Source organism: Salmo trutta, chromosome 9 (genome assembly GCF_901001165.1).
Source record: "Salmo trutta chromosome 9, fSalTru1.1, whole genome shotgun sequence".
Classification (NCBI taxonomy): domain Eukaryota; kingdom Metazoa; phylum Chordata; class Actinopteri; order Salmoniformes; family Salmonidae; genus Salmo; species Salmo trutta.
In genome coordinates, this window is record NC_042965.1 from 31566030 (window position 1) to 31593839 (window position 27810).

The window sequence follows — 27810 nt, forward strand, 5'->3', positions numbered from 1 at the left end:
CTGTTCCAATGGCACATTGTGTTAGTTAATCCAAGTTTATCATTTTAAAAGGCTAATTGATCATTAGAAAACCCTTTTGCAATTATGTCAGCACAGCTGAAAACTGTAGTTCTGATTAAAGAAGCAATAAAACTGCCCTTATTTAGACTAGTTGAGTATCTGGAGAATCAGCATTTATGTGTTATGGCTTTTTAACCTCTGCCATATCATGCATTCAGAGCTATCTGTCTAATAGAACTCAGATGAGTTTTCTTTACTGCAAGCATCTCTAATGTCAAACATGTAAAGTGTGGGGTACCGCGGAGCAGCTCTCTATGTCCTCACTCTTCTATTTTTACCAATGACGTGTCAGGACGGTTGAGCTAACGTAGGCTAATGCGATTAGCATGAGGTTGTAAGAAACAAGAACATTTCATTGGCATTGATATTGGCAGAAAGCTTATTCTTGTTACAGTGAAATAATACCATGCTATTGTTTGAGGAAAGTGCAGTTATGATATTGAAAAGTTATTTATAAACAAATTAGTCACATTTGGGCAGTCTTGATACAACATTTTGAACAGAAATGAAATGGTTCATTGGATCAGTCTAAAACTTTGCACATACACTGCTGCCATCTAGTGGCCAAAATCTAAATTGCGCCTGGGCTGGAATAATACATGATGGCCTTTCTCTTGTATTTCAAAGATGATGGTTCTTTGTATTTTCTTTTACCAGATCTAATGTATTATATTCTTCGACATTCATTTCACATTTCCATAAACTTCAAAGTGTTTCCATTCAAATGGTATCAAGAATATGCATATCCTTGCTTCAATGCCTAAGCTACAGGCAGTTAGATTTGTGTGTCATGTTAGGGGAAAATGTAAAAAAAATGGTCGGATCCTTCTTAAACAAAGCATGTGTGTCCGTGTTTTCTGATGATTCAACCATATACGGATCAGCAACCACAGCTAATGAAGTCACTGAAACCCTGAACAAAGAGTTGCAGACTCTTTTGGAATGGGTAGCCAGTAATAAACTGGTCCTGAAATCCCGCTCTGCCCTCAGACGAACCATCAAACAAGCAAAGCGTCAATACAGGATTAAGATTGAATCCTACTACACCGGCTCTGACGCTCGTCGGATGTGGCACGGCTAGAAAACTATTAAACTACAAAGGGAAACCCAGACGCGAGCTGCCAAGTGACGCGAGCCTACCAGATGAGCTAAATGCTCACTCCAAAACCATCATTAAGTTTGCTGATGACACAACAGTGGTAGGCCTGATCACCGACAACGATGAGACAGCCTATAGGGAGGAGGTCAGAGAACTGGCAGTGTGGTGCTAGGACAACAACCTCTCTCTCAATGTGAGCAAGACAAAGGAGCTGATCGTGGACTACAGGAAAAGGCGGGCCGAACAGGCTGTCGTGGAGCGGGTCGAGAGTTTCAAGTTCCTTGGCGTCCACAATCCCCAATGAACTATCATGGTCAAAACATACCAAGACAGTCGTGAAGAGGGCATGACAAAACTTTTTCCCCATCAGGAGACTGAAAAGATTTGGCATGGGCCCCCAGATTCTCAAAAGGTTCTACAGTTGCACCATCGAGAGCACCCTGACGGTTTCATCACCGCCTGGTATGGCAACTGCTCGGCATCTGACCGTAAGGCACTACAGAGGGTAGTGCGAACGGCCCAGTACAACACTGGGGCCAAGCTTCCTGCCATCCAGGACCTATACAATAGGCGGTGTCAGAGGAAAGCCCATAAGTGTCAGAGACTCCAGTCACCCAAGTTATAGACTGTTTTCTCTGCTACCACATGGCAAGCGATACAGGAGCGCCAAGTTTAGGACCAAAAGGCTCCTCAACAGCTTCTTCCCCCAAGCCAGAAGACATTGATCCCCCCCCCCCCCCCCTATTTTGTACACTGCTGCTACTTGCTGTTTGTTTGCTATCTATGCAAAGTCACTTCGCCCCCACTTACATGTACAGATTAACTCAACTAGCCAGTACCCCCGCACACTGACTCCTTACCGGTGCCCCCTGTATATAAATCCTCGTTATTGTTATTCTTATTGTGTTACTTTTTATCAATATTTTTTATTTATTCTACTTAGTAAATATTTTCTCAACTCTTCTTGAACTGTACTGTTGGTTAAGGGCTTGTAATTAAGCATTTCACGGTAAAGTCTACACTTGTATTCGGCGCATGTGACTAGTAAAGTTAGATTTTTGGGGGATTTGACATCATTTGTGGCCGGTGTTTGCTTGTTTGCAGACTTTTTTGTACAGCTTTGACAGTGCTACTGTATCGTTTTTGACACGCAAAGACCCAAACGGCGTTCCATACTATGTATGTTGTGAAGCTAATAGCAGTGACGCTGTTACTGTGTAACTCCGGAAGGGCAACGTCTGAAAAATAGCGCACTTGGTAGTGTGTACCGGTGCTCGACCAGTCGGTGAAAGCCAACATCACCCATGACAGAGAATGATTGATTGTCAAGGGCAATGAATTTCATTATCTTGGCTTTACTGGATTTATTCTTTGAGTTGTCTCGCTGAAATGTTCTTACTCTTTCAAATGACTGCTCGACTTGTTGACTGCTCGATCCACACAGCAGACATTGCGGGCTAGGTTAGGAGTGGCGTTATTACATCATGTCCGTGTCCGACCTACGTTATATAAACTCAGCAAAAAAAGAAACGTCCTCTCACTGTCAACTGCGTTTCTTTTCAGCAAACTTAACATGTGTAAATATTTGCATGAACATAACAAGGTTCAACAACTGAGACATAAACTGAGCAAGTTCCACAGACATGTGACTAACAGAAATGGAATAATGTGTCCCTGAACAAAGGGGGGGTCAAAATCAAAAGTAACAGTCAGTATCTGGTGTGGCCACCATTAAGTACTGCAGTGCATCTCCTCCTCATGGACAGAACCAGATTTGCAAGTTCTTGCTGTGAGATGTTACCTCACTCTTCCACCAAGGCACCTGCAAGTTTCCGGACATTTCTGGGGGTAATGGCCTTAGCCCTCACCCTCTGATCCAACAGGTCCCAGACGTGCTCAATGGGATTGAGATCCGGGCTTTTTGCTGGCCATGGCAAAACACTGACATTCCTGTCTTGCAGGAAAGCATGCACAGAACGAGCAGTATGGCTGGTGGCATCGTCATGCTGGAGGGTCATGTCAGGATGAGCCTGTCAGGAAGGGTACCACATGAGGGAGGAGGATGTCTTCCCTGTAACGTTCAGCGTTGAGATTGCCTGCAATGACAAAAAGCTCAGTCCGATGATGCTGTCACACACCGCCCCAGACCAGGACGGACCCTTCACCTCCAAATCGATCCCGCTCCAGAGTACAGGCCTCGGTGTAACACTCCTTCCTTCGATGATAAACGCAAATCCAACCATCACCCCTGGTGAGACAAAACCGCGATTCGTCAAAGAGCACTTTTTGCCAGTCCTGTCTAGTCCAGCAATAGTGGGTTTGTGCCCATAGGCAATGTTGTTGCTGATGATGTCTGGTGAGGGCCTGCCTTACAACAGGCCTACAAGCCCTCAGTCCAGCCTCTCTCAGCCTATTGCGGACAGTCTGAGCACTGATGGGGGGATTGTGCGTTCCTGGTGTAACTCAGGCAGTTGTTGTTGCCATCCTGTACCTGTCCCACAGGTGTGATGTTCGGATGTATCAATCCTGTGCAGGTGTTGTTACACGTGGTCTGCCACTGTGAGGATGATCAGCTGTCCGTCTTGTCTCCCTGTAGTGCTGTCTTAGGCGTCTCACAAAATGGACATTGCAATGTATTGCCCTGGCCACATCTGCAGTCCTATATGTCTACCCATCCACCCTGACCAACCACCCTCCTTTTGTTTTTGCCACAGCCCGTTTTTGCCGTAGCCCAGTCAAATTACCTAATGGCCTCATGGGTGGAATGTTATTCATATTTTTTATAATTTCATAATTAGTTAACATTAATTTTTTTTAAACTGCTGAAAATCCGGTGTTTCTATGTCAAACAGTTTTGTTATATTTCAGTCTTCTGTGTATAAAGTGTAATATTTGGATGCAATCTCAAAATTGAATACATTTCAACTCTATATCTGACATGGTACAGGTGTTTTCTTTTTTGTAAGCCCATAACGATTTTAGTCTACTTGGTAAATATTTTCTCAACTCTTCTTGAACTGCACTGTTGGTTAAAGGCTTGTAAGTAAGCATTTCACGGTAAATTCTACACTTGTTGTATTCGGCGCATGTGACAAATAAAGTTTGATTTGATTTGAACATCTCTAAAACTAAGAGCATTGTACTTGGTACAAATCATTCCCTAAGTTCTAGACCTCAGCTGAATCTGGTAATGAATGGTGTGGCTGTTGACCAAACTTACCCCACCAGACATGCCACCAGGGGTCTTTTCACAGTCCCTAGGTCCAAAACAAATTGAATGAAACATACAGTATTACACAGAGCCATGAGTGCATGGAATTCCATCTTATATAGTGCAAGTGAACAGCAAACCTGGTTTAAAAAAAGAATAAGGCAACACCTCATGGTATAATGCTTTTCCCCTATGTGACCTACCTGTTGTGTGTTTGTACTGACATGTATGTGTAACTGATTGATGCGCACACACACACTAAATATTGTGTTTAAATGTATGTACATTGTAAAGTATTTTGTCTGTAATGTCTTTTTCATTATGTCGGACAAAAACATTTTTAAATTAAAGATTAGCTGTTGCCATTGGCGTCAGCTAATGGGGATCCTAATAAATCAAATAAATCAAATCCCTTCTCACGTGTGTTTGGATTTTATGAGACACCCTGTGAGCCTTCGTGCTCAAACACATGCAGTGTGATAAATGCAAAATATTTGGTCATATGTCAAGTGTATGTAGACGGGAGGGGTATCGTATGTCAGGTGAGCCTAAATGCTGCAATTGTGGTGGTGAACATGCACCCACATTTCTGAAGTGTCCTGTTAGGTTGAAGGAAACGACAGTGATAAGAATAAGGGCTGTCCATGTCTCCTATGCAGAGGCAGTGAGAAGAATGGAAGAAAGGAGTGAAGTTGAAGAAACAATGGTAGTTGTAGAGACCCTGGATAATAATCCATATCAACAGAGGGATCCTGACATGTTGCATGTTAGGAAGATGGACTTTGTAGCGTGTATTGCATTGGTTATCAACTGCACAACGCAACTGCCCCCCCCCCCCCCCCCATCTTCCCACAATGGAATATACTGTATATTTTTTTTTGTTTGTATATTTCAATACCCCATACAGTATGTGGTGGCAATACACCAATTGGTGTAGTTGCCAGAAGAAGAAGAAGAAGAACCATCATGACGACTCATGTCTGCTATACTTTCACATGTGCATTGTCAAATTGTATTACCAACTGGGATGACAAACAATAAAAACATTTAATTGAGTTTATCACAGGATTTGCTGTGATTAATCACGATGAATCAAAAGATCATAATTTGCTCAAATTGAGCTGTAATTTAAGATTCCTTTATACAAAATGCATTAAAAGAATATTGCCATTTTGATTTTGTCCAAAGTAACAGTTGAGGTAAGTTGATAAACACATGGTGGCATGTAGCCTAGTGGTTAGAGCATTGGGACATTATGGTTGAATGCATTCAGTTGGGAAACTGACTAGGTATTCCCTTTCCCTTTCCTTAACGTCAAAGTCAAGTTGTTTTGACATTGCAAAAGTTATCTTGAGTTAACTGACTAACTCTGACAGTGCTTATTGTAACATGTTAAAAAGGATAAATAAGGAGACACAGAGCGATAGCTTCTCTGTTCTTTTCACTGGGCTTTTTCCAACGGTCACTGACCAACATATGAAGAAGAGAGGCGTGCGCCTTCAGCAGTAACACTCCGAATGGATGGCTCAGAAATATGAATAATTGTTTTTAACACACTTAAATTCAGATAGGCTGAGTTACCTGGTTACAGAATTTGGTGTGGAAACATTGCTACTGCAACATGTTAACACCACCTTTTCATATGTGAGGAGAACATCAATATTTCACCACCACATGAAAATGCAATTCCATTTGTGAAAGTGAGATTTGTACATGTGAAAGTGAGATTTGTACATGTGAACGTTTCTTACATGTGAAACTGCTAATTTCATTTTCACATGTGATTGATTATCACGTGAAACTGCATATCCAATTTTCACAAGTGAAACCTCAACTGTCACATGTGCGACTGCAATTCACATGTGAGGTGAAAACATGTTTTTCCTCTCACATGTGAAAGGTGGTGTTAACATGTGAACATTAAATTTAACGATTTCACTTGAAAATGCAATTGTACATGTGAAACTGCAAATTTGACAAGGGTGGGATAATATGTTTTAAGATGGGCTACTAATACATTTTCAAAAACAGACATTTGTTCAAAACAATTGATAGAATTTAGTCCCACACTAAATTCCACCTGAGTGTAAAACATAAATCTTAAGTACTGTAGGCCTCTCTGTCTCTCATTAACAATGCCGCTGTGAGACTAGCTCCATGTACTGTAGGAGTTGTCTGTGGTATTTTTCAATGAATGGAATACATCACATGATCTTAATCACGATGAGGCTTCACTCAAAGGCATCCATGTTCTTTTTTCTTTCTCCTCATTTTAAGGTTGGAGAGAGAGAAAGAGAGAGAGCGGACATTCTTACTTAATTGGGATCTTGAGTGCATTTGTTTCCAATAAAGAGGTGTGCTTGGGTTTCATTCTCTTTTTTAAATTCTATTCCCTGAGAGGAGTGCCTGGCTGATCTGACTGTGCCCCTCGCCCAGCTATAGCCTCAGGATAGCTAGCAAACAAAGCTGTTGCGTCTTGCCTCATTCATAACTAGTCAACTTAAAAAGCTCACTGATTCACAACTAAGGGAGATATTCATGGTGTGTTTAGGTACAGAACATTAATATTGCTGCCGTTATGTTCCCTCAGCTATCATCTCACCCTTTAAAAAAAAGAAGTTTATAGCAATTTTAAGAAAATATAGAAGTGCCATAGTATTGTCAACAAACTATGAGTGGGAGCTAAAAGGAATGGAAACCAAAAGGTTTGAAGGATCTATACTTTACGCAAGTATCTCTTCTATAGAATGGAAGCAACACCTGCAAAACATATGCATTCATATTGTGTAGCACTTGAATTTGGAATTTGAGAATGGACCTGGCACAACAAAATTAATACATTTGGCTTGACTAGAAAACATTTATGCGCTGGCACCATGTTGCTCAGCACAGTATAGTCCACCTGCAAATCATAAATAACTGAATGCACTAATAGGGTTTTCCCATTGCCGTGAGCAGGCGTCAACCCTTAGGTGCTGAAATATGTTATTTGTTGATGAAGTCATTCTCAGAGACATTTGGCCAATTCCAAAAAAACACATATCAAATTAGTTTATTCACATGTTAAAAACTTTGACTTGAGAATTAGATATGCTGTTTCACACATTTTCCATTTCACATGTAAAACAACTCCACATGTGAAAATCTCACATGCACATGTGGAATTGGAAGTTCACATGTGACAAACATTCCCATGTGAAAATCTATTTTACTGTTTCACATGTACGAATACTCCACATGTGAAAATCTCACTTTCACAGGTCAGGTTGACGTTTGTTGTCATGAATCTTGACTTGGAGGGAGAACTGAGCAATTTCTGCTAGATGCCTGCTGCAAAGGCAACATTTTATATATCCTAAAAAAAAAAAATCGAAAACTAAAATATTATTTTTGGTCTCGATTTAAGGTTAGGCATTAGTGTTAGCAGTGTTGTTAAGGTAAAGGTTAGTCTTAGGTTTAAAATCAGAATATGACTTTGTGGCTGTGCCAGCTAGTGACCACTCTGCAGAGCTGCCTCCAGGGCAAGATTCATGATAATAGATGCCAACCTACTTTCATATGTAAAAATACAATTTGCAGTTTCATATCTGAAAAACTTTCACATCATTGTTTTTCACATGTGAACTTGCAATTCCAAATGTGAAAGTGAAAATCAAATGTGCAGTTTCACATGTAAGAAAACTCCACGTGTAAATCTCACATTTATTCCTATGTTTGTAAACAAACACTGTATAGACTAAAAACATGGTTCAAACTATAATTTTGATATCATGGAAGATCAGTCCTTGCGTCCATAGCACAGTCTATGGGTTTGAGAGTGGTTGCATTTCTCCAGCCATTCTTCAGCTTTTTACAGAAACGTTGTTAATGTTTCAATAAAGGATTACCGCTTTAAACACCTTTAATACAGTGCCTTGCAAAAGTATTCATCACCCTTGGCGTTTTTCCAATTTTGTTGCATTACAACCTGTAATTTTAATGGATTTTTGGGGGGGATTCATGTAATGGACATACACAAAAAAGTGAAATTTAAAAAAAATTCTAAAAAATGTCAAACGGAAAAGTGGTGAGTGCGTAAGTATACACCCCCTTTGCTATGAAGCCCCTAAATAAGATCTGGTGCAACCAATTACCTTCAGAAGTCATATAATTAGTTAAATAAAGTCCACCTATGTGCAATCTAAGTGTCACATGATCTGTCACATGATCTCAGTATATATACACCTGTTCTGAAAGGCCCCAGTGTCTGCAACACCACTAAGCAAGGGGCACCACCAAGCCAGCGACACCACGAAGACCAAGGAGCTCTCCAAACAGGTCAGGGACAAAGTTGTGGAGAGGTACAGATCAGGGTTGGGTTATAAAAAATATCAGAAACTTTGAACATCCCACGGAGCACCATTAAATCCATTATTAAACAAACCTGCCAAGAGAGGGCCGCCCACCAAAACTCACAGACCAGGCAAGGAGGGCATTAATCAGAGAAGCAACAAAGAGACCAAAGATAACCCTGAAAGAGCTGCAAAGCTCCACAGCGGAGATTGAAGTATCTGTCCATAGGACCACTTTAAGCTGTACACTCCACAGAGCTGAGAGCTTATTTACAGAAGAGTGGCCAGAAAAAAAGCCATTGCTTAAATAAACAAATAAGCAAACACGTTTGCTGTTCGCCAAAGGGAATGTGGGAAACTCCCCAAACATATGGAAGAAGGTACTCTGGTCAGATGAGACTAAAATTGAGCTTTTAGCCATCAAGGAAAACATTGTCTGGCACACACCCAACACTTATCACCCCGAGAACACCATCCCCACAGTGAAGCATGGTGGTGGCAGCATCATGCTGTGGGGATGTTTTTCATCAGCAGGGACTGGTAAACTGGTCAGAGTATGAATTATGGATGGTGCTAAATACAGGTAAATTCTTGAGGGAAACCTGTTTCAGTCTTCAAGAGATTTGAGACTGGGATGGAGGTTCACCTTCCAGCAGGACAATGACCCTAAGCATACTGCTAAAGCAACACTCAAGTGGTTTAAGGGGAAACATTTAAATGTCTTGGAATAGCCATGTCAAAGCCCAGACCTCAATCCAATTGAGAATCTGTGGATTGACTTAAAGATTGCTGTACACCAGCGAAACCTATTCAACTTGAAGGAGCTGGAGCAGTTTTGCCTTGAAGAATGGGCAAAAATCCCAGTGGCTAGATGTGCCAAGCTTATAGAGACATACCCTAAGAGACTTGCAGCTGTAAATACTGCAAAAGGTGGCTTTACAAAGTATTGACTTTGAGGGGGTGAGTAGTTAAGCACACTCAAGTTCTGTTTTTTTCTATTATTTCTTGTTTGTTTCACAATAAAAAATATTTTGCATCTTCAAAGTGGTAGGCATGTTGTGTAAATAAAATGATACAAACCCCCCCAAAATCTATTTTCATTCCAGGTTGTAAGGCAAACAAATAGGAAAAATGCAAAGGGGGTGAATACTTTCGCAAGCCACTCTAGAGTCATAGTGTTATTATACGGTGCTGTCCTCTAGGGAATGATTTACTTTTGTGCCATTAATATCAAGCAAAACTTCTGAAGTTGAGAACAAAATGGTGGTGGAAACGCTGTTATGCGCAAATATTGATATAATAACTATCACAATTATAAAACACAGACTAGACAGCTAGTGCCGGTACCCTATACAATTATTAGTATTGCAAATTAAAATAATGTTGAAAGAAAAACAAAAGTATTGATAACAAAATATTGCAAGGAAATAATTTATTCATGTGTGAGCAAATTATTTCATTGTTTTCAATGACAGAAAAAAGTATGATAATTCAATTAAATAAAATGTGAATGTCTGACTCGTGAAAATTTGTTCACATCTTTTTTCCACGTTTTTTTCGATTTGTTCATGTTTTGTTTTTTTTTTGGTGGGGGGGAGGAGTAGGACCTCAAAAGATACAATGATGACAGTGTAGGGACATAGGGATTTGGTATTGGGCATATTTTCTATGATAGGGGTGTAGAGGTTTGAAGCCCATTCTGATGCAGGCCATTTACGTCCGAAACATCATGATTTTAACTGGAATTAGATTAAATAAGCGTCAAGATTTTAATTGTGAGTGAGAGTCGCACATATTCTTTCCAAAAGTTATCCAAACATTCTCAAGCACCAACCAGCATGAGCTGCTTTAAGTTGCAACTGTATCAACCTTCAACTGATCTCTAACCCTAGGTTGACTAAAAGGTTTACTAGGTTGAAGGTTGACTAATAAGAGTATCCTCACTTGGTTTTCCTGAGACCAAGACCATCTGACACATATTAGAACATGTTTAAAGAAAATATCTTCATGCTTGGATGAGGGTGTTGGCATCCTATGTACACGTATTCAATTAGGTAATACAGATGCTTACACTATAATCTTCAGGCTTTTACTGCATGAAGGGATAATGCATGAAGGAATAATTTGACCAAGAACAGTGTGAACCTCAACACCACCTCTACCCGGCTGAAGTAATGGCGACAATTGCGTTCAGTATGGTCCTTCACCACTTCTACCGTGAGACCTGAGTCAGAGCCTGCAACCTGTACACAGCATCCAGTCGAAGCTATCAACTGCCTTTCCTCTCATGAGTCAGACAAGTCCAGGTGGAGTGAGCATGGAGAGAGATCCCATCCAAACTTCTCTCATCCTGCTGGTTTACTGCTAGGAAAATGGACAAGATGTAATGGACTGTAAAGGACAGGGTCGGCTCAGGTGAGAGACATTATCAAGGGCCATTCACTTTGAACCTGTGCCATTCAAAGGACCAACTGAAACCCTATCTGAAGAAACGGCAGAAGGATGAGTGCTGGGACGGAGAGTGGTGGTCAACCGTGCCCGTAAAAAGTTAGCTTATCCAAAATTGTTTATTTGGGGTATCGGGTTTATTGATGAGAAAAGTTAATGTTAGAAAAATAAAATCAATGTAAATGTACATTCTGTCAGTGTGTGCTATGTTGAGGGTCTTAAATTAAAGTGATAGGCCTTAGAACCAACGTGACGCACTGTCATTCTAAATTTGGGTTGGATAATTTATCAATAGTTATAATTATGATTTGGAAAAGTGAGGCTTCTAGAGACAGAGCTGTGCCCTAAAATGTGACCTACCGGCTCAAATCGGTATTATGTATCAAATTTTGAAATTGTGTTTTTTTACATTTGATAATCATAGAGACTCAGAGCTACAAAATGGTATATCATACACTACAGTTGAGGAACAATGGGAAATGTTGCCATGATGTTTATTGGCACCAGCCATATTCAACGGGTGTTGAGCGTTTGTAAATTCATCAGTTATTCTGTGCTCTGGCACACTCAGAGTGCTTTGAAATCGGTATAGATGGGGAGACTAAATCTCTCCTGGCGCAGGGTGGAGGAGAGATTGACTGCATCACTGCTTGTCTTTGTTAGAGGTACTGAAATTTTGCTTTGAAAGTTGATAAACTTGTAAACTCACTTTCAAGAAAATGGCCTTTGAATGTTTTGGTACTACTAGAGAGCTCTTTGTCTACACCCATTCAGCATCGTTCACACCCCAATAAGCATTAGCCCCACCCATCTCTTTAAGGGTTGGTCAGAGCATTCTGTACAAACATAACAGCAGTCAAGCTAACTTGCTAGCTACTTCCGTTCACAAAAAACATTTTAAGAATTATAGATACAGAACTCATTTATGCAATCGAGGTGTCCGATTTTAAAATAGCTTTTCGGTGAAAGCACATTTTGCAATATTCTGAGTAGATAGCCCGGCCATCAGAGGCTAACTATTTTGACACCCACCAAGTGTGGCCTCCATCCTGTCCTCCGACTTGGCATCGGAAGGTCTACCAGTCTCCTCACCTGAAGCCTCCCTCTTGTCATCTTTCAACGAGAGAATGTGTTCTCTCACTAAACCCTCCCTAGCACCAAAAGCTCAGCCTTTAGGGCTTTCTCAGGGACGAAGAGTCCATAATGGTCAGCTATAGCGAAAAGGTCTGCTTTCCGAAACCTCACCAAACAATCAATAGAGGGCGCTTCAAAAAACTTGGAGATGGCTGAAGCAGCCATCTTGTACACAGAAGTCCACTGAACACAAACTAAACAAGTCATCCAAACTCAACCTACCGTCACACCTCAATCACAAATCACAGAGAGCTCAATGCAGCAGGGGCCGGTGGGTTTAATGGAATCCTGGATAAGCCCCCATTCTGTTATGCACACTTCTCAGAAGAGGGAACACAACACCCTGCTACAACTCAACTATCCGTGGTGTGAAAGGTATGGGACTGTAGGTGTGAGTAAGGATGACAAAAGGCAGAGAATACCGTTTACAGGGAATTTATTATTCCGTACGGTAAGTTTGGGGAAAAGGGGCTGGACAGAACCAAAGCAAAGAAAGTAAATATTAAAGCCCCCTCTTACCTTACCTGCCAACCCACTATTTAACTAACTAGCAACCCCTGGTACACTGACCAAAATACAGGGGATGTCTATGCACACCAGGTCTATCCTAGTGTGCATAGACAGTAAACTACTACGGGTAATGTATGCCCGCGGCCTCTTGCCTAAGCACTCCCTAGGTGCCTTCCCCTTCCCCTTCCCCCCTGGGAACAAATGAAACAGAACACAAAAGTTCAACAATCCAAACAGTGCATCCTATTGACACACAGACAACCAATCAGCTCCCTCAGCAACAACAAACACAGTACATACCAAAATTCTTTAGACACAACCAACATGCTATAACCCTCAGCCATTAGCCTCCTCTCTCAGCAATCATCTCCTTTCTGAGGAACAGAACACTGGCTTATAAAGCTTCAGAAGGAGTTGTTAATTGGAGACAGCTGCGTCCTGACGAGGGGGCGGGGTCAGCTCTCCAATCAGCAATGGGGCCGACCAATCAGCTGCTTGGCAAATTCAGGGAGCCATTTCCTGAAATACATGCATGAAAATATACAAACCACAACACAGAAACTGGGGAACGTAACAACCGGCCATATTCAACGAGTGTTGAGCTTTCGTAAATTCATCAGTTATTCTGCCCTCTGGCACACTCAGAGGAGAGTGCTCTGAAATCGGAGTAGATGGTCAGACTGAATCTCTCCTGGCACAGGGTGGAGGAGAGATTGACTGCATCACTGCTTCTCTTTGTTAGAGGTATTGAAATGTTGATATTCCCAAATTGTCTGTTTAAGCGACTAGCACACAGCTCAGACATCCATACATAACCCACAAGACATGCCACCAGAGGTCTCTTCACAGTCCCCAAGTTCAGAACAGACTACAGGAAAAGCACAGTACTATACTGAACAAAAATATAAATGCAACATGCAACAATTTCAAAGATTTTACTGAGTTACAGTTCATATAAGGAAATCAGTCAATTGAAATAAATTCTTCAGGCCCTAATCTATGGATTTCACATGACTGGGAATACTGGGAATCTGTTGGTCACAGATACCTTAAAAAAAGTTGGGGCGTTGATCAGAAAACCAGTCAGTATCTGGTTTGGCCACGATTTGACTCATGCAATGCGACATCTCCTTCGCATAGAGGTGATCAGGCTGTTGATTGTGGCCTATGGAATATTGTCCTAGTCCTCTTCAATGGCTGTGCAAAGTTATCCTCTTATTAAGGATCTGACACTTTTTTTAAATTTTCGCCTAAAAGGACATACTCAAATCTAACTGCCTGTAGCTCAGGACCTGAAGCAAAGATATTCATATTCATGATACCATTTGAAAGGAAACACTTTGATGTTTGGGGAAATGTGAAATTAATGTAGGAGAATATAACACATTAGATCTGATAAAAGATAATACAATGAAAAAACCAGGCGTTTAAAAAAAAAAGTATCATCTTTGAAATGCAAGAGAAAGGCCACAATGTAATGTTGCAGTTTAGGCGCAATTTAGATGTTGGCCAATAGATGGCAGCAGTGTACATGCAAAGTTTTAGACTGATCCAATGAACCATTGCATTACTGTTAAAAATGTTGTATCAAGTCTACCCAAATGTGCCTAATTGGTTTATTGATACATTTTCAAGTACATAACTGTGCACTCTTCTCAAACAATAACATGGTATTCTTTTACTGAAATAGCTACTGTAAATTGGACAGCGCAGTTAGATTAACAAGAATTTAAGCTTTCTGCCCATGTCAGATATGTCTATGTCCTGGGAACTTAAAACGTCATGCTAATCACATTAGCGCTCGTTAGCTCAACCGTCCCATGGGGGGGGGGGGGGGGGGACACCGATCCCGTAGAGGATATTGGAGGGAACTGAAACACGCCATCATACACGTCAATCCAGAGCATTCCAAACATACTCAATGGGTGACATGTCTGGTGAGTATGCAGGCCATGGAAGAACTGGGACATTTTCAGCTTCCAGGAATTGAGTACAGATCCTTGCAACATGGAGACATGCATTATCATGCTAAAACATGAGGTGATGGAGGTAGATTAATGGCAGGACAATGGGCCTCAGGATCTCGTCATGGTATCTCTGTGATTTCAAATTGCCTTCGATAAAATGCAATTGTGTTCGTTGTCCGTAGCTTATGCCTGCCCACACGATAACCCCACCACCACCATGGGGCACACTGTTCACAACGTTGACATCAGCAAACCGCTCACCGGCATGACACCGTATACGTGGTCTGCGTTTGTGAGGCCGGGTGGATGTACTGCCATATTCCTTAATATGACGTTGGAGGCGGCTTATCATAGATAAATTAAGATTCAATTATCTGGAAACAGCTCTGGTGGACATTCATACAGTCGACATTCCAATTGCACGCTCCCTCAAAATTTGGGGCATTGTGTTGTGTGTCATAACTGCACATTTTAGAGTGGCCTTTTATTGTCCCCAGCACAAGGTGCACCTGTGTAATGATCATGCTGTTTAATCAGATTATTGAAATGCCACACCTGTCAGGTGGATGGATTATCTTGGGAAGGAGAAATACTCACTATCAGGGATGTAAACAAGAGTGTGCACATCATTTTAGAGAAAAAAGGTTTTCGCGCGTAAAGAACATTTCTGGGATCTTTTATTTCTGCTCTTGAAACATGGGACCAGCACTTTATATGTTGCATTTATATGTTTGTTCTGAGTACATAGCGCCCTATTTCATGTAACTCAATCAAGCAGTAAAATCTGATAAAAAAATAAAACCGGTAAAACTACACTTTATGGAACAGCGCAGACTGTGAAGACACACACAGGCACACAGGCAGTATTCACAAATACACACTAACACACACACTCTTTACACAAACATATTTTAATATTGTTATTTTGCTGTGTTATTGATTTTGTATTATAGATATATTATGGTAGAGTAGTGTGTACTAAGTGTTGTTTTATGTTTTGTTTTATTGTATGTAATTGTGATTGGACCCCAGGAAGAGTAGCTGCTGCCTTGGCAAGAGCTAATGGGGATCCGGAATAAATACAAAATAGTATTTAGGTATTTGATGTTTCTTCATTTGTATTAGATGAAGGGTTGTAATTTTGACCCTGTTATGATGTCTGTTATCCACTTTACTGTCATTAGAACATTGTGACAAAATGCTATTTGGGACCTCCCCCAGAAACACTGTAATTTGAGGCCAAGCTATCTATCACCAGATCAGGCCCTGTTGGTAAAATAAAACTAAATTAAAAACTACAGTTCTGACATTCCTCGAGTCCCCTCCATCGAAACGACGAAGTGTGTTTTCTTCAAGAAATGCTGCTTCAAGAAATGCAGTTCCTTGTGAAAAACCAAACTCCAGTCTTGGTTGCGCGCAAACGCACAAGAGGGCTGGCTTTCTGAAATGCTCCCCTGAAGTTTGAGACAACACACGAGGGTTGTCGACTTGGGTGGTCGCTCTACTTTAGTGAGCTGTTGCTAAGCAGCTAATAATAGTCGTGTTTGCTGAGTAATTTTTGCCCTTCTGGAACCAATCAGATCCGAGAAAATCCGGCCATCTGACAGCCCTAAAGGCGGGATTTCGATTATTTTCGCTTTTACCCCTCCTCCTCTGTTTCCAAATGGAGAGAGGTCTTTTTTCTCCTCTGTTGAATCTCAGTTCGCGGTGTCTCGCGGCCCAAGGGAAGACCACATAGAACACACAGAATGCTACGACCATCGAACGTCCCAAGCCTCCGTTTTCTAGATGGGAATGGCTTTTTCCACTTTGCCGTTTAAGATAAATACCTTTTTTGAAGAGAAACGTTGAATGTGCAAAGCGCTGGAGACCTCTGGATCACGAAATGTTGGGATGGAAGGCGCAGACTTTGACTCGCCGTGTCCAACAGCAGTATGAAGTACTTTACGGGTGTGAGGTCACCGAGAGTGAAACTGTGTTGCCTTGGGACATTACCACACGCTTTCGAGGAACTATTATAACGTGGAAAAGCAGAACCAGCGCGAAGTCTCCGCAACATGGCCTCGGCTGCTAATGCCTCCTCTGAGCAGGAAAACAGGGACCCCGATCGGCCGAGGATAACGCGGAGGAACTATCGCTCAACAGCGCCTGATTTGGAGTATTTGCAGCGGCCAAGTTACTGCGATGCAGCTTTCGCCTTGCAGCAAATATCCGAGGTGCTTATTATTTGACATGTTTGAGTGAAATGATATGGGTATGGTTCTACTATAATGAAACTGGCCAACATTGTCAATTCGCTAGGTAACGGGATAGAAGACGGGCAGGGGAGAGGGGCTGGGGTGTTGCGCGATGCCGTGTAATCTATGTTGTGATTTGCTATTCAATTATAATTCACTTTTCTCGCGTTTAGACTATTTCTGATCCATGTTTGGAATATAGGCTACACATATTAAATAGGCTACATTAGGCTACAATGTTTAAATAACGGTCGCGCAACTAGGCTACACAGTGAGGGCTATTCACTACTTTTGCACAATTACAATGTACATAACAGTTTAGACCTATGTGTTTTCGCACTGATCGAACACGATTTTAACTGTCCATGCGTCTGCACCATGTTATCTTTACTGGGGGGTCGTTCGCTGTTCCCTTCTCTAATCCATGTGGCTACCCTCTTCCGTTCACAAATATTGTCGTAGCCTAACTCCCTCGGTGATGGCTACTCCACTCCCCAACGCAGATCACACACGCAGCTCTACGGGAATGGAATTGTGTGGTGTGTGATTTTGCGGTAGCGTAAAAACTCACGTGAACCTTTTGGGGGATTAATAGCATCATCCGATACAATGTATTGCAACACGGCTTGCGCTGTGCTACAATTTGTCACTGACTGACCGCAAGCCATGCTGCGCTTTCCACTCTTGCCGGTGTATGTGTGGTAAAAACAACAAAGTAACGGACAAAGTAACGGTCCTGTCGTCCAAAACCGGTGCTTCCGTCGTTGGCTCGTGAACTATCTCTTTCCTTCCTCCACGTAGGAGGTCCAACCACTGCCTTTTTTGGCCAGAATAACAGGACTACTCCGAGGTTCTTATTCGGAACAGTAAACATTGATGTACCATATTGAACACACTGCAGATGTACAGGATAGCCCACGTTAACATATTCCCATCAGGCCCCCAATCAAGTATGGATCTAGAACAACTGGCATGCTAATTGTACTTACCATACCAATGTAACAACACATTTATTAACATGTAGTTTATTATATGATAACCATGATGTCCTCTCCACATAACACTACATTCAATTGATCAACAATTATACATATTTGATGCTCCCAGCACTTGTTTAGGGAGTAATATGCGGGATTTCTCTTGTCGCAGGGGAATGCGACTGGAAGAAAAGCACCGCTGTGGCTGAGAGCGAAGTTTCAGAGACTCTTGTTTAAGTTGGGCTGTAACATACAAAAGAACTGTGGAAAGTTTTTGGTTGTGGGCCTCTTGGTATTCGGAGCTTTCGCTGTTGGTTTACGGGCAGCTAATCTGGAAACCGACGTGGAGAAACTCTGGGTAGAAGGTAAGAAAATGTTTTATCATTTTGGTCCTTTTTCATGTTGAGTCGTTTGTCTTTCCTGTTGAGAATAAGCTCATGTCTGGGAAGGATTGGGTGGGGTGGAGAGGGATGAGGGCTCTTCCAAACGAGCGGACGTTGTTTATTGTATAGCAGTTTGGCAAGGGGCCAAGTCTAAATTTGAAAATATTTGTATTTCGTTTCATGTTATGGTTTTTGTTGCTTTGGATACATTGTTGTTGAGTGTAGATGCGCAAAGAAAGAGCACAGAGTATTTCAACATTTTTCAACATTTAAAAGGAAAATTGTTATAAAATTCATGAGATGTTTTGGAGAGAGGAAATTTTGTCAAAGCCGCCATTTTGTGAGTGTGTGTGTGAGTGTGTGTGTGTGTGTGTGTCTGCCTGCCCCCAGCAGTTGAATGTGATCCGCGCACAGCTCGGAGACTGTGTGTGGTCCCGTTTTGGACAGCTCTCAACTTTCCAAGAAAGATTTGTCTCTGGCTGAAAGCGGAGTGCGGACAGAAACGCATGTGTACAAAAGTAGCCCATCTGAAACTCAGGGTTATGCTATTCGTTTACGAAATCCGTTATGTAGAATAAGTGTATTTTTGTTTGAAAGGGGACTTTGAGTATGGGTGGTGATTTTGGGGAAAGGTTTTTTCTTCCTTTGATCTGCATTCCAGTAGTTTAGGACGGTGGTAGCCTACATTTGAGTCACGTATGGGTCATCAATTCACTCACTTTTGAAATGTGAGCAGTTTGAAAGAGATCATAATTTGGATTTATGATTGAAACGTTATTGCCATTAGGCCATGGTTGTTTACATAATATATTTCTGAAGTATCTTTAGGCTCAGCCTATGCTCATTAGGCTACTATAGCGACATGTGAACAATCATCCCAGCAGATATTTTTTTACAGATTTCTCCCTCCTGTAGGCTGATGCAAGCCAGTTCGCTACTGAGGGTCACTCAAGCTCTCAAAGTCACCCTTTTCTGGTGCCATTCGGACATAAGCTATAGACTAAACCTTAAGTTGTGTGTCAAGACTAAAGTATATTATAGCCTACTAGATACAGTTATTTTAAATAGTAATCATTTATTACTGTGTAATAATATGCAATATTATTTCAAAGCATGTGGATTTTATCAACAACATATTGTCTAATTAATTCCTTTAATGTCAATGTCCAAATCTTTTTCCTTTGCTAACTATCCAATGGCTACTCTTAGGGTTGGGAGGAATCCAGATACCTTCCTTCTCTCATCCCGGGATTTACGGTATTACCGATTTTAGTACACAAGGGGGCTGCAAAACAAATCTAAAAAGCCCTTTGGGAATGCTAACAAATTTTGCACAAGTAATAGCGAATTTCTGTGGAGGCTGCTAGCTAAATATGCTAACGATCATAAACGAATCGCAAAGACAGGAAATCCAGCTCATAAAGTTATACAGTACCAGTCAAAAGCTTGGACATACCTACTCATTCAAGGGTTTTTACCTTTATTTTGATTATTTTCTACATTGTACAATAATAGCAAAGACATCAAAACTATGAAATAACACATATGGTATCATGTTGTAACCAAAAAAGTGTTAAACAAATCAAAATATATTTTATATATGAGATTCTTCAAAGCAGCCACCCTTTGCCTTGATGACAGCTTTGCACACTCATGGCATTCTCTCAACCAGCTTCATGAGGTAGTCACCTGGAATGCATTTGAATTAACAGGTGTGCCTTGTTAAAGTTAATTTGTGGAATTTCTTTCCTCCTTAATTCGTTTGAGCCAATCAGTTGTGTTGTGACAAGGTAGGGCTGGTATACAAAAGACCAAGTCCATATTATGGCAAGAACAGTTCAAATAAGCAAAGATAATCATTACTTTAATACTTGAAGGTCAGTCAATAAGTACAATTTAAAGAACTTTGAAAGTTTCTTAAAGTGCAGTCGTAAAAACCATCAAGCGCTATGATGAAACTGGCTCTCATGAGGAAAGGAAGTCCCAGAGTTACCTCTGCTGCAGAGGATAAGTTCATTAGAGTTACCAGCCTCAGAAATTGCAGCCCATATAAATGCTTCACAGAGTTCAAGTAACAGACACATCTCAACATCAACTGTTCAGAGGATACTGCGTGAATCAGGCCTTCATGGTCGAATTGCTGAAAGAAACCACTACTAAAAGACACCAACCACTACTAAAGGACACTGTGTTTCTTGGGCCAAGAAACACGAGCAATAGACATTAGACCGGTGGAAATCTGTCCTTTGGTCTGAGTCCAAATTTGAGATTTTTGGTTCCAACCGCCATGTCTTTGTGAGACGCAGAATATGTGAATGGGTGATCTCCATATGTGGTTCGCACCGTGAAGCATGGAGGAGGAGGTGTGATGGTGTGGGGGTGCTTTGCTGGTGACAATGTCGGTTATTTAGAATTCAAGGCACACTTAACCAGCATGGCTACCACAACACTCTGCAGTGATACGCCATCCCATCTGGTTTGCACTTAGTGGGACTAAGTGGGACTAAGTTGATTTGTTTTTCAACAGGACAATGACCCAACACACCTCCAGGCTGTGTAAGGGCTATTTGACCAATAAGGAGAGTGATGGAGTGCTGCATCAGATGACCTGGCCTCCACAATCACCCGACCTCAACCCAGTTGAGATGGTTTGGGATGTGTTAGACCGCAGAGTGAAGGAACAGCAGCTAACAAGTGCTCAGCATATGTGGGAACTCCTTCAAGACTTGGAAAAACATTCCAGGTGAAGCTGGTTCAGAGAATGCCAAGAGTGAAAAGCTGTCATCAAGGCAAAGGTTGGCTACTTTGAAGAATCTCAAATATAAAATATATTTAGATTTTTTTATCACTTTTTTGATTACTACATGATTGTGTTATTTCATAGTTTTGATGTCTTCACTGTTATTCAACAATGTAGAAAATAGTCAAAATAAAGAAAAACCCTTGAATGAATAGGTGTGTCCAAACTTTTGACTGGTACTGTATATTTTTTGAAAATCTTCAAAATAAATAGTTTCAATGGTATTGACAGTATTGAAAAACCATCCTGTGGCCATTTCCAAATACCCTGGTACATGGTATATATGGTGTACAGCCCAAGCCTAGTTTACTGTGAACTTAGCTGATTTAGTTACAGTAAGGGAGTGTTAATAAAGCACAGCTACATAAAGTGGTTTCTTCTTTCCTGGACCTATCCTAATGTTGCACAGCTCCATGGTACTTCACACACAAGCCTGTCAGCTGAGTCTTGCTGGCAGATGGTCAACTACACATCTACACGTCCACTACAGCACATGCTTTTCAACCGTTACTATTTCCCTACATTCTGTTATTGTTTTGTTGTGTCAAGGTGTTAGAACCCAGGGTCATCTACTGTAAATAGTTTAGCCAAGTGTACTGTGATGACTGATGGCTGAGGTTTGCATGTGCACACACTAGTGCATGAGAACACACACTAGTGCATGAGAACACACACACATACACGCATATGCGCGCGCACACACACACTTTTCCCAGGTCAGGGACTGAGGGTTTCCAGATGCTAGTTGGGAGATATGTGTTTGTTTAGATTAGACTGCACAGCTGAGGGATAGATTAGTACTGTCTGGACAGTGGAGGGCTGCTCTAGGCTCGGCTCAGCACAGGGGGAACTGTTGCCCAACGTCAATGTGAAGAGGGGAGAAGAGGTAGAAAGGAAGGGAGGAAATGGTATGAGAGGAAAAGAGCAGAGGAGGAGACGGGAGAGGAGAAGAGATGGAAAGAGAAAGGAAGGTATGAAAAGAGGGGAGGAGGAGACGGGAGAGGAGAAGAGATGGGAAGAGAAAGGAAGGTATGAAAAGAGGGGAGGAGGAGACAGGAGAGGAGAAGAGATGGGAAGAGAAAGGAAGGTATGAAAAGAGGGGAGGAGGAGAGAGGGTGTCTGTTTATCTTTCATTTGGACCCGTTCCTCTTCATGCGACCTCTCCATGACCCCTCCTGGGAGCTCTGGCCATTAGGACACACACACACCATAGCATATCTCTCATTGGAATTGAGTGGAGTTGCATGGGTGATCTCATGCTGTATTTCAACACCTGCTATGTTTATGGTTCATCCTGCTAGGTCAGTAGTTTATTACTGCAGCTCTTCTTATTCAAAGAGAATCACATTCATCAGCCTTGGTTAGGGTTTACTTTCTTCACAAAATAATTTCCCCAGTATCCATTAACACTTAGACTACACCCTCACTTAGACACAGGACGTTGTGTTTCAGTCATATTGAGGGATGGACAGTTGAATCAAAATGTTAAAAATAGAAATAGTAGAATGATGTGGCTGTGTCATCCAACAGGCATAAGCAACACAAATATTTGGTGCTCTTTTTTCCATCTTTGGTGCTGTAACGGCCATCAGATGGAGTAGACCAAGGCGCAGCGTTGTTAGTGCTCATCATTAATTTATTTGATCTAAACACTGAAAACAAAGAAACAGAAACCGACAGCCAAACAGTTCTGTCAGGTAAGAATTACTAAACAGAAATAATCCACCCACAAAACCCAAAGGAAAACAGGCTGCTTAAGTATGGCTCCCAATCAGCGACAACGGTGTACAGCTGTCCCTGATTGAGAGCCATACCAGGCCAAAACAAAGAAATACAAATATAGAAAAAAGGACATAGAATGCCCACCCTAGTCACACCCTGGCCTAACCAAAATAGAGAATAAAACCCTCTCTATGGCCAGGGCGTGACAGGTGCTCTTTGTGACAAACAGGTTGATCTCTTGACTTGGCAGAAAATGCATAGATAAATGTGTTTATAGATCAAATTAATATTGAGGGAGCTGACCTTATACGTAATAGAGGTAATTCAAGCTGTGTTTACATTGATGAGACCAGGGACATGAAGTGACCTGCCTGAACAGGAAGTTGTAGTGTTGTGGTGTGTTCTCTTTTTCTCTACTCCTCTTCTTCCAATATGGCTGCCAGAACACTTTTATCTCACTGCCATTCAGAAGGATCAGCAGCGTTTTAATATAACCAAACCCATAGTGATTTTCTTAATCTGATATGACAAATTTCCCTCTAGCAGAGATGTGTCTGAGTAGAAAAGAAAAGGAAGAAAACACCCTGGCCTTCTTCATGGTTTGAAAGTGGAGACACCCTGGTCATTCTGGATTAACACAAACACAGGCCAAATTGTTAAGAAAATACCAGCACCGGCTGAGTCTAATTAAAACAGTATGGCGTAAACATAGGGTGCCCCTGACTAGCTCTCTCTGAGAAGAGAAGAGAGGAAAGGGCTGGGGTATATGGAGCTGGGCTTTGACATTGGAAGAGGAATTGGACTAAAGCTATAGGAGCTATGGTATTGACCTGGGGGGTAGGGACAGGAGAAAGGCTTTGGTATTGGGCTATGGTTAGGGGCAATGTGGTGTCAACATTGGCCTTCTTGTAAAGCGGCCCCTCCCTCGATGGAGCTGCGTTCTGAGAATGGCTGGAGTTTAGGGGCTGGAGTTTGGAGCTATGGTTAGGGGCTGTGGTGTAGGGTCAGGGCTGTTTTTTTTGGGCTGAATTGGGAAAGGAATTGTGTGTTGGGGCTGAGGACGTTGGTGTGTTATGGGACTGAAACTGGAGCTGGGGATAGGGCTGTGCCCAGAGTGTAGACTGATGGAGTTAGGGCTGCAACTAGACCTACACTCTTAGAAAAAAGGACTCCAAAAGGGTTCTTCGACTGTCCCCATAGGATAACGTTTTTTGGTTCCAGGTTAAACCCTTTTTGGTTCAGCGTAGAACCTTTTTGGGTTCCATGTAGAACCCTCTGTGGAAAGGGTTCTACATGGAACCCAAAATGCTTCTACCTGGAACCAAAAGGGTTCTACCTGGAACCAGTAAGCCAAATAACCGTTTTAGGTTCCAGATAGCAGCTTTTTTTCTAAGAGTGTAGGGGAAGGGGGTTGGGATGAAGCTAGGGCTAGGTAGTGTAGAGCAGGGCTTCCCAAACCCCTTCCAGCTTTGGGGAGCATCCTGCATGCCTGCCATGCCTATTTCTATGGGCACAAGCACTGTTCATGACACAAGCTGTTCACACCCCTCTTGTTGGCGGAGAGAATTTAGCAGGTTTAAAGCTTATTTCCTGCAATTTTACACATTTTGTCATGGGGTGCAAAGAAAATGTTGCAGTTTTAAACATAGTTTTCTTGCAAATCTATACATTTTGTCATGTCTAATGTGTATTCATGTGATATTTGAGTAACAAAAAAATGACAACAATATATATGGGCTAAAAAAACAAATAAAATAAAAAGTTTGCTGACATAGGCTCTCTTATGTATGCAATGACAAACATGACTAATGTCTGCCTCCAACTCACACTCTCAAACACATAGATCCCCTGAACGCAGCTCACTCTCCAGATCCCAATCACCTGAATTCTGATCACCTGTTCACACACCTGTATGTCATTTACACACACTATTTAGTTCAGTTCATTGCACCCCCTCATTGTGAGGTATTGTTTATTTTTGTCCACATTCTAGTCGGAGCTCTATTTATTTCCATATTAGACCTCCTGTGTATTGTAGTTTTTGGCCATCCTCACTAACAATGCCTTTTTGCCTATTCCCTGCCTGTACTTTTGCCTATCATATTTCCTGTCATCAACCTCTTGCGTGATCTCCCGGACTATTTTATTAGCCTTTTCCCTGCCTGTACTGTTGCCCTTTTGGACCCCCTGTGTATGAACTTCTGCCTGTCCCTGGACCCAGCTACCTACCTCCTCCTGTGGTCCCAATAAACACCTGCTGCGCCCTGCGCTTGAAACCAGCTCTCTGTCTCCCCTGGTGTTCATTACAATGACAAGAGGAACTGATGATGCACTACCCAATTTCTAAATGGCACCTTGTGCATTCTACTATTACAACTTTCAAGAGTAAGTTTAAAGCTGAACTGAGTTCCTTAAAATATACTTATATACACTTCCTTTAAATAAATATATACACTTCCTTTATACATTTCCTTGAAAGGAAGTGTATAAATATATACACTTCCTTTCAAAAGTTTGGAGTCACTTAGAAATGTCCTTGTTTTTGAAAGAAAAGCACAATTATTGTCCATTAAAATAACATTAATGTGATCAGAAATACCGTGTAGACATTGTTAATGTTGTAAATGACTATTGTAGCAGGAAACGTCTGATTTTGAATGGAATATCTACATAGATGTACAGAGGCCCATTATCAGCAACCACCACTCTTGTGTTATGGCACAAGAGTGTTAGCTAATCCAAGTTTATGATTTTAAAAAGCAAGTTGATCATTAGAAAACCCTTTTGAAATTATTTTAGCACAGTTAAACTGTTGTTCTGATTAAAGAAGCAATAAAACTGGCCTTCTTTAGACTAGTTGAGTATCTGGAGCATCAGCATTTGTGGGTTCGAATACAGGCTCAAAATGGCCAGAAACAAAGAACTTTATTCTGAAACTCATGTCTATTCTTGTTCTGAGAAATGAAGGGTAGTCCATATGAGAAATTGCCAAGAAACTGAAGATCTCGTACAATGCTGTGTACTACTCCCTTCACAGAACAGTGCAAACTGGCTCTAACCAGAATAGAAAGAGGAGTGGGAGGCCCTGTTGCACAACTGAGCACTCAGTTTTTCACAATTCCTGACATTTAATCCTAGTCAAAATTCCCCGTCTTCGGTCAGTTAAGATCACCACTTTATTTTAAGAATATGAAATGTCAGAATAAGAGCAGAGAGAATGATTTATTTCAGCTTTTATTTCTTTAATCAAATTCCCAGGGGTCCGAAGTTTACATACTCTCAATTAAGATTTGGTAGCATTGCCTTTAAATTGTTTAACTTGGGTCAAACGTTTCGGGTAGCCTTCCACAAGCTTCCCACAATAAGTTGTGTGAATTTTGGCCCATTCCTCCTGACAGAGCTGATGTAACTGAGTCAAGTTTGTAGGCCTCCTTGCTCACACACACTTTTTCAGTCCTGCCCACAAATTTTCTATAGGATTGAGGTCAGGGTTTTGTGATGGCCATTCCAATACCTTGACTTTGTTGTCCTTAAGCCATTATGCCACAACTTTGGAAGTATGCTTTGGGTCATTGTCCATTTGGAAGACCCATTTGTGAACAAGCTTTAACTTCCTGACTGATGTCTTGAGATGTTGCTTCAATATATCCACATCATTTTTCTACCTCATGATGCCATCTATTTTGTGAAGTGCACCAGTCCCTCCTGCAGCAAAGCACCCCCACAACATGATGCTGCCTTCCCCGTGCTTCACGGTTGGGATGGTGTTCTTCGGCTTGCAAGCATCCCCCTTTTTCCTCCAAACATAACGATGGTCATTATGGCCAGTTCTATTTTTGTTTCATCAGACCAGAGGACATTTCTCCGAAATGTAAGATCTTTGTCCCCATGTGCAGTTGCAAACTGTAGTCTGGCTTTTTTTTATTGCGGTTTTGGAGCAGTGGCTTCTTCCTTGCTGAGCGGCCTTTCAGGTTATGTCGATATAGGACTCGTTTTACTGTGGATATAGATAGTTTTGTTTCCTCCAGCATCTTCACAAGGTCCTTTGCTGTTGTTCTGATTTGCAGTTTTTGCACCAAAGTACGTTCAACTCTAGGAGACAGAATGCGTCTCCTTCCTGAGTGGTATGACGGCTGCATGGTCCCGTGGTGTTTGTATTTGCGTACTATTGTTTGTACAGATGAACGTCGTACCTTCAGGTGTTTGGAAATTGCTCCTAAGGATGAACCAGATTTGATGAGGTCTACAATTTATTTTCTGAGGTCTTTGCTGATTTCTTTTGATTTTTCCATGATGTCAAGCAAAGAGGCACCTAGTTTGAAGGTAGGCCTTGAAATACATCCACAGGTACACTTCCAATTGACTCAAATGATGTCTATTAGTCTATCAGAAGCTTCTAAAGCCATGACATCATTTTCTGGAATTGTCCAAGCTGTTTAAAGGCACAGTCAACTTAGTGTATGTAAACTTCTGCCCCACTGGAATTGTGATACAGTGAATTGTAAGTGAAATAATCTGTCTGTAAACAATTGTTGGAAAATGACTTGTCATGCACAAAGTAGATGTCCTAACCAAAACTATAGTTTGTTAACAAGAAATTTGTGGAGTTAGGTTGGAGTTTTAATGACTCCAACCTAAGTGTATGTGAACTTCGACTTCAACTGTGTATAGACACACACACTAACAAAAATATAAACTCAACATGTAAAGTGTTGGTCCCATGTTTCATGAGCTGAAATAGAAAATCCCAGACATTTTACATCCAACAAAAAGCTTATTTCTCTCAAATGTTGTGCACAAATTTGCTTACATCCCTGTAAGTGAGCATGTATCATTTGCCAAGATAATCCATCCACCTGACAGGTGTGGCATATCAAGAAGCTGATTAAACAGCATGATCATGGAGAGAGAGATGGAGTCTCTGCTGAGAG

At 41.4% G+C, this 27810-nt stretch overlaps 1 protein-coding gene across 5 annotated transcripts in view; it reads left to right on the forward strand.

Moving 5' to 3' along the window:
* Window positions 1–16432: 16432 nt before the first annotated feature.
* The window catches only part of LOC115200404 (protein patched homolog 1), a 148044-nt gene continuing 136666 nt past the window's right edge, over window positions 16433–27810 (forward strand). For all 5 annotated transcript variants that reach the window (XM_029763456.1, XM_029763457.1, XM_029763458.1 and 2 more), the window contains exons 1-2: window positions 16433–16976; window positions 18147–18339. In XM_029763456.1, coding sequence (XP_029619316.1) covers window positions 16818–16976; window positions 18147–18339 — 352 coding nt within the window. In that variant the 5' untranslated portion in view covers window positions 16433–16817. The remainder of the gene's footprint in view (window positions 16977–18146; window positions 18340–27810) is intronic.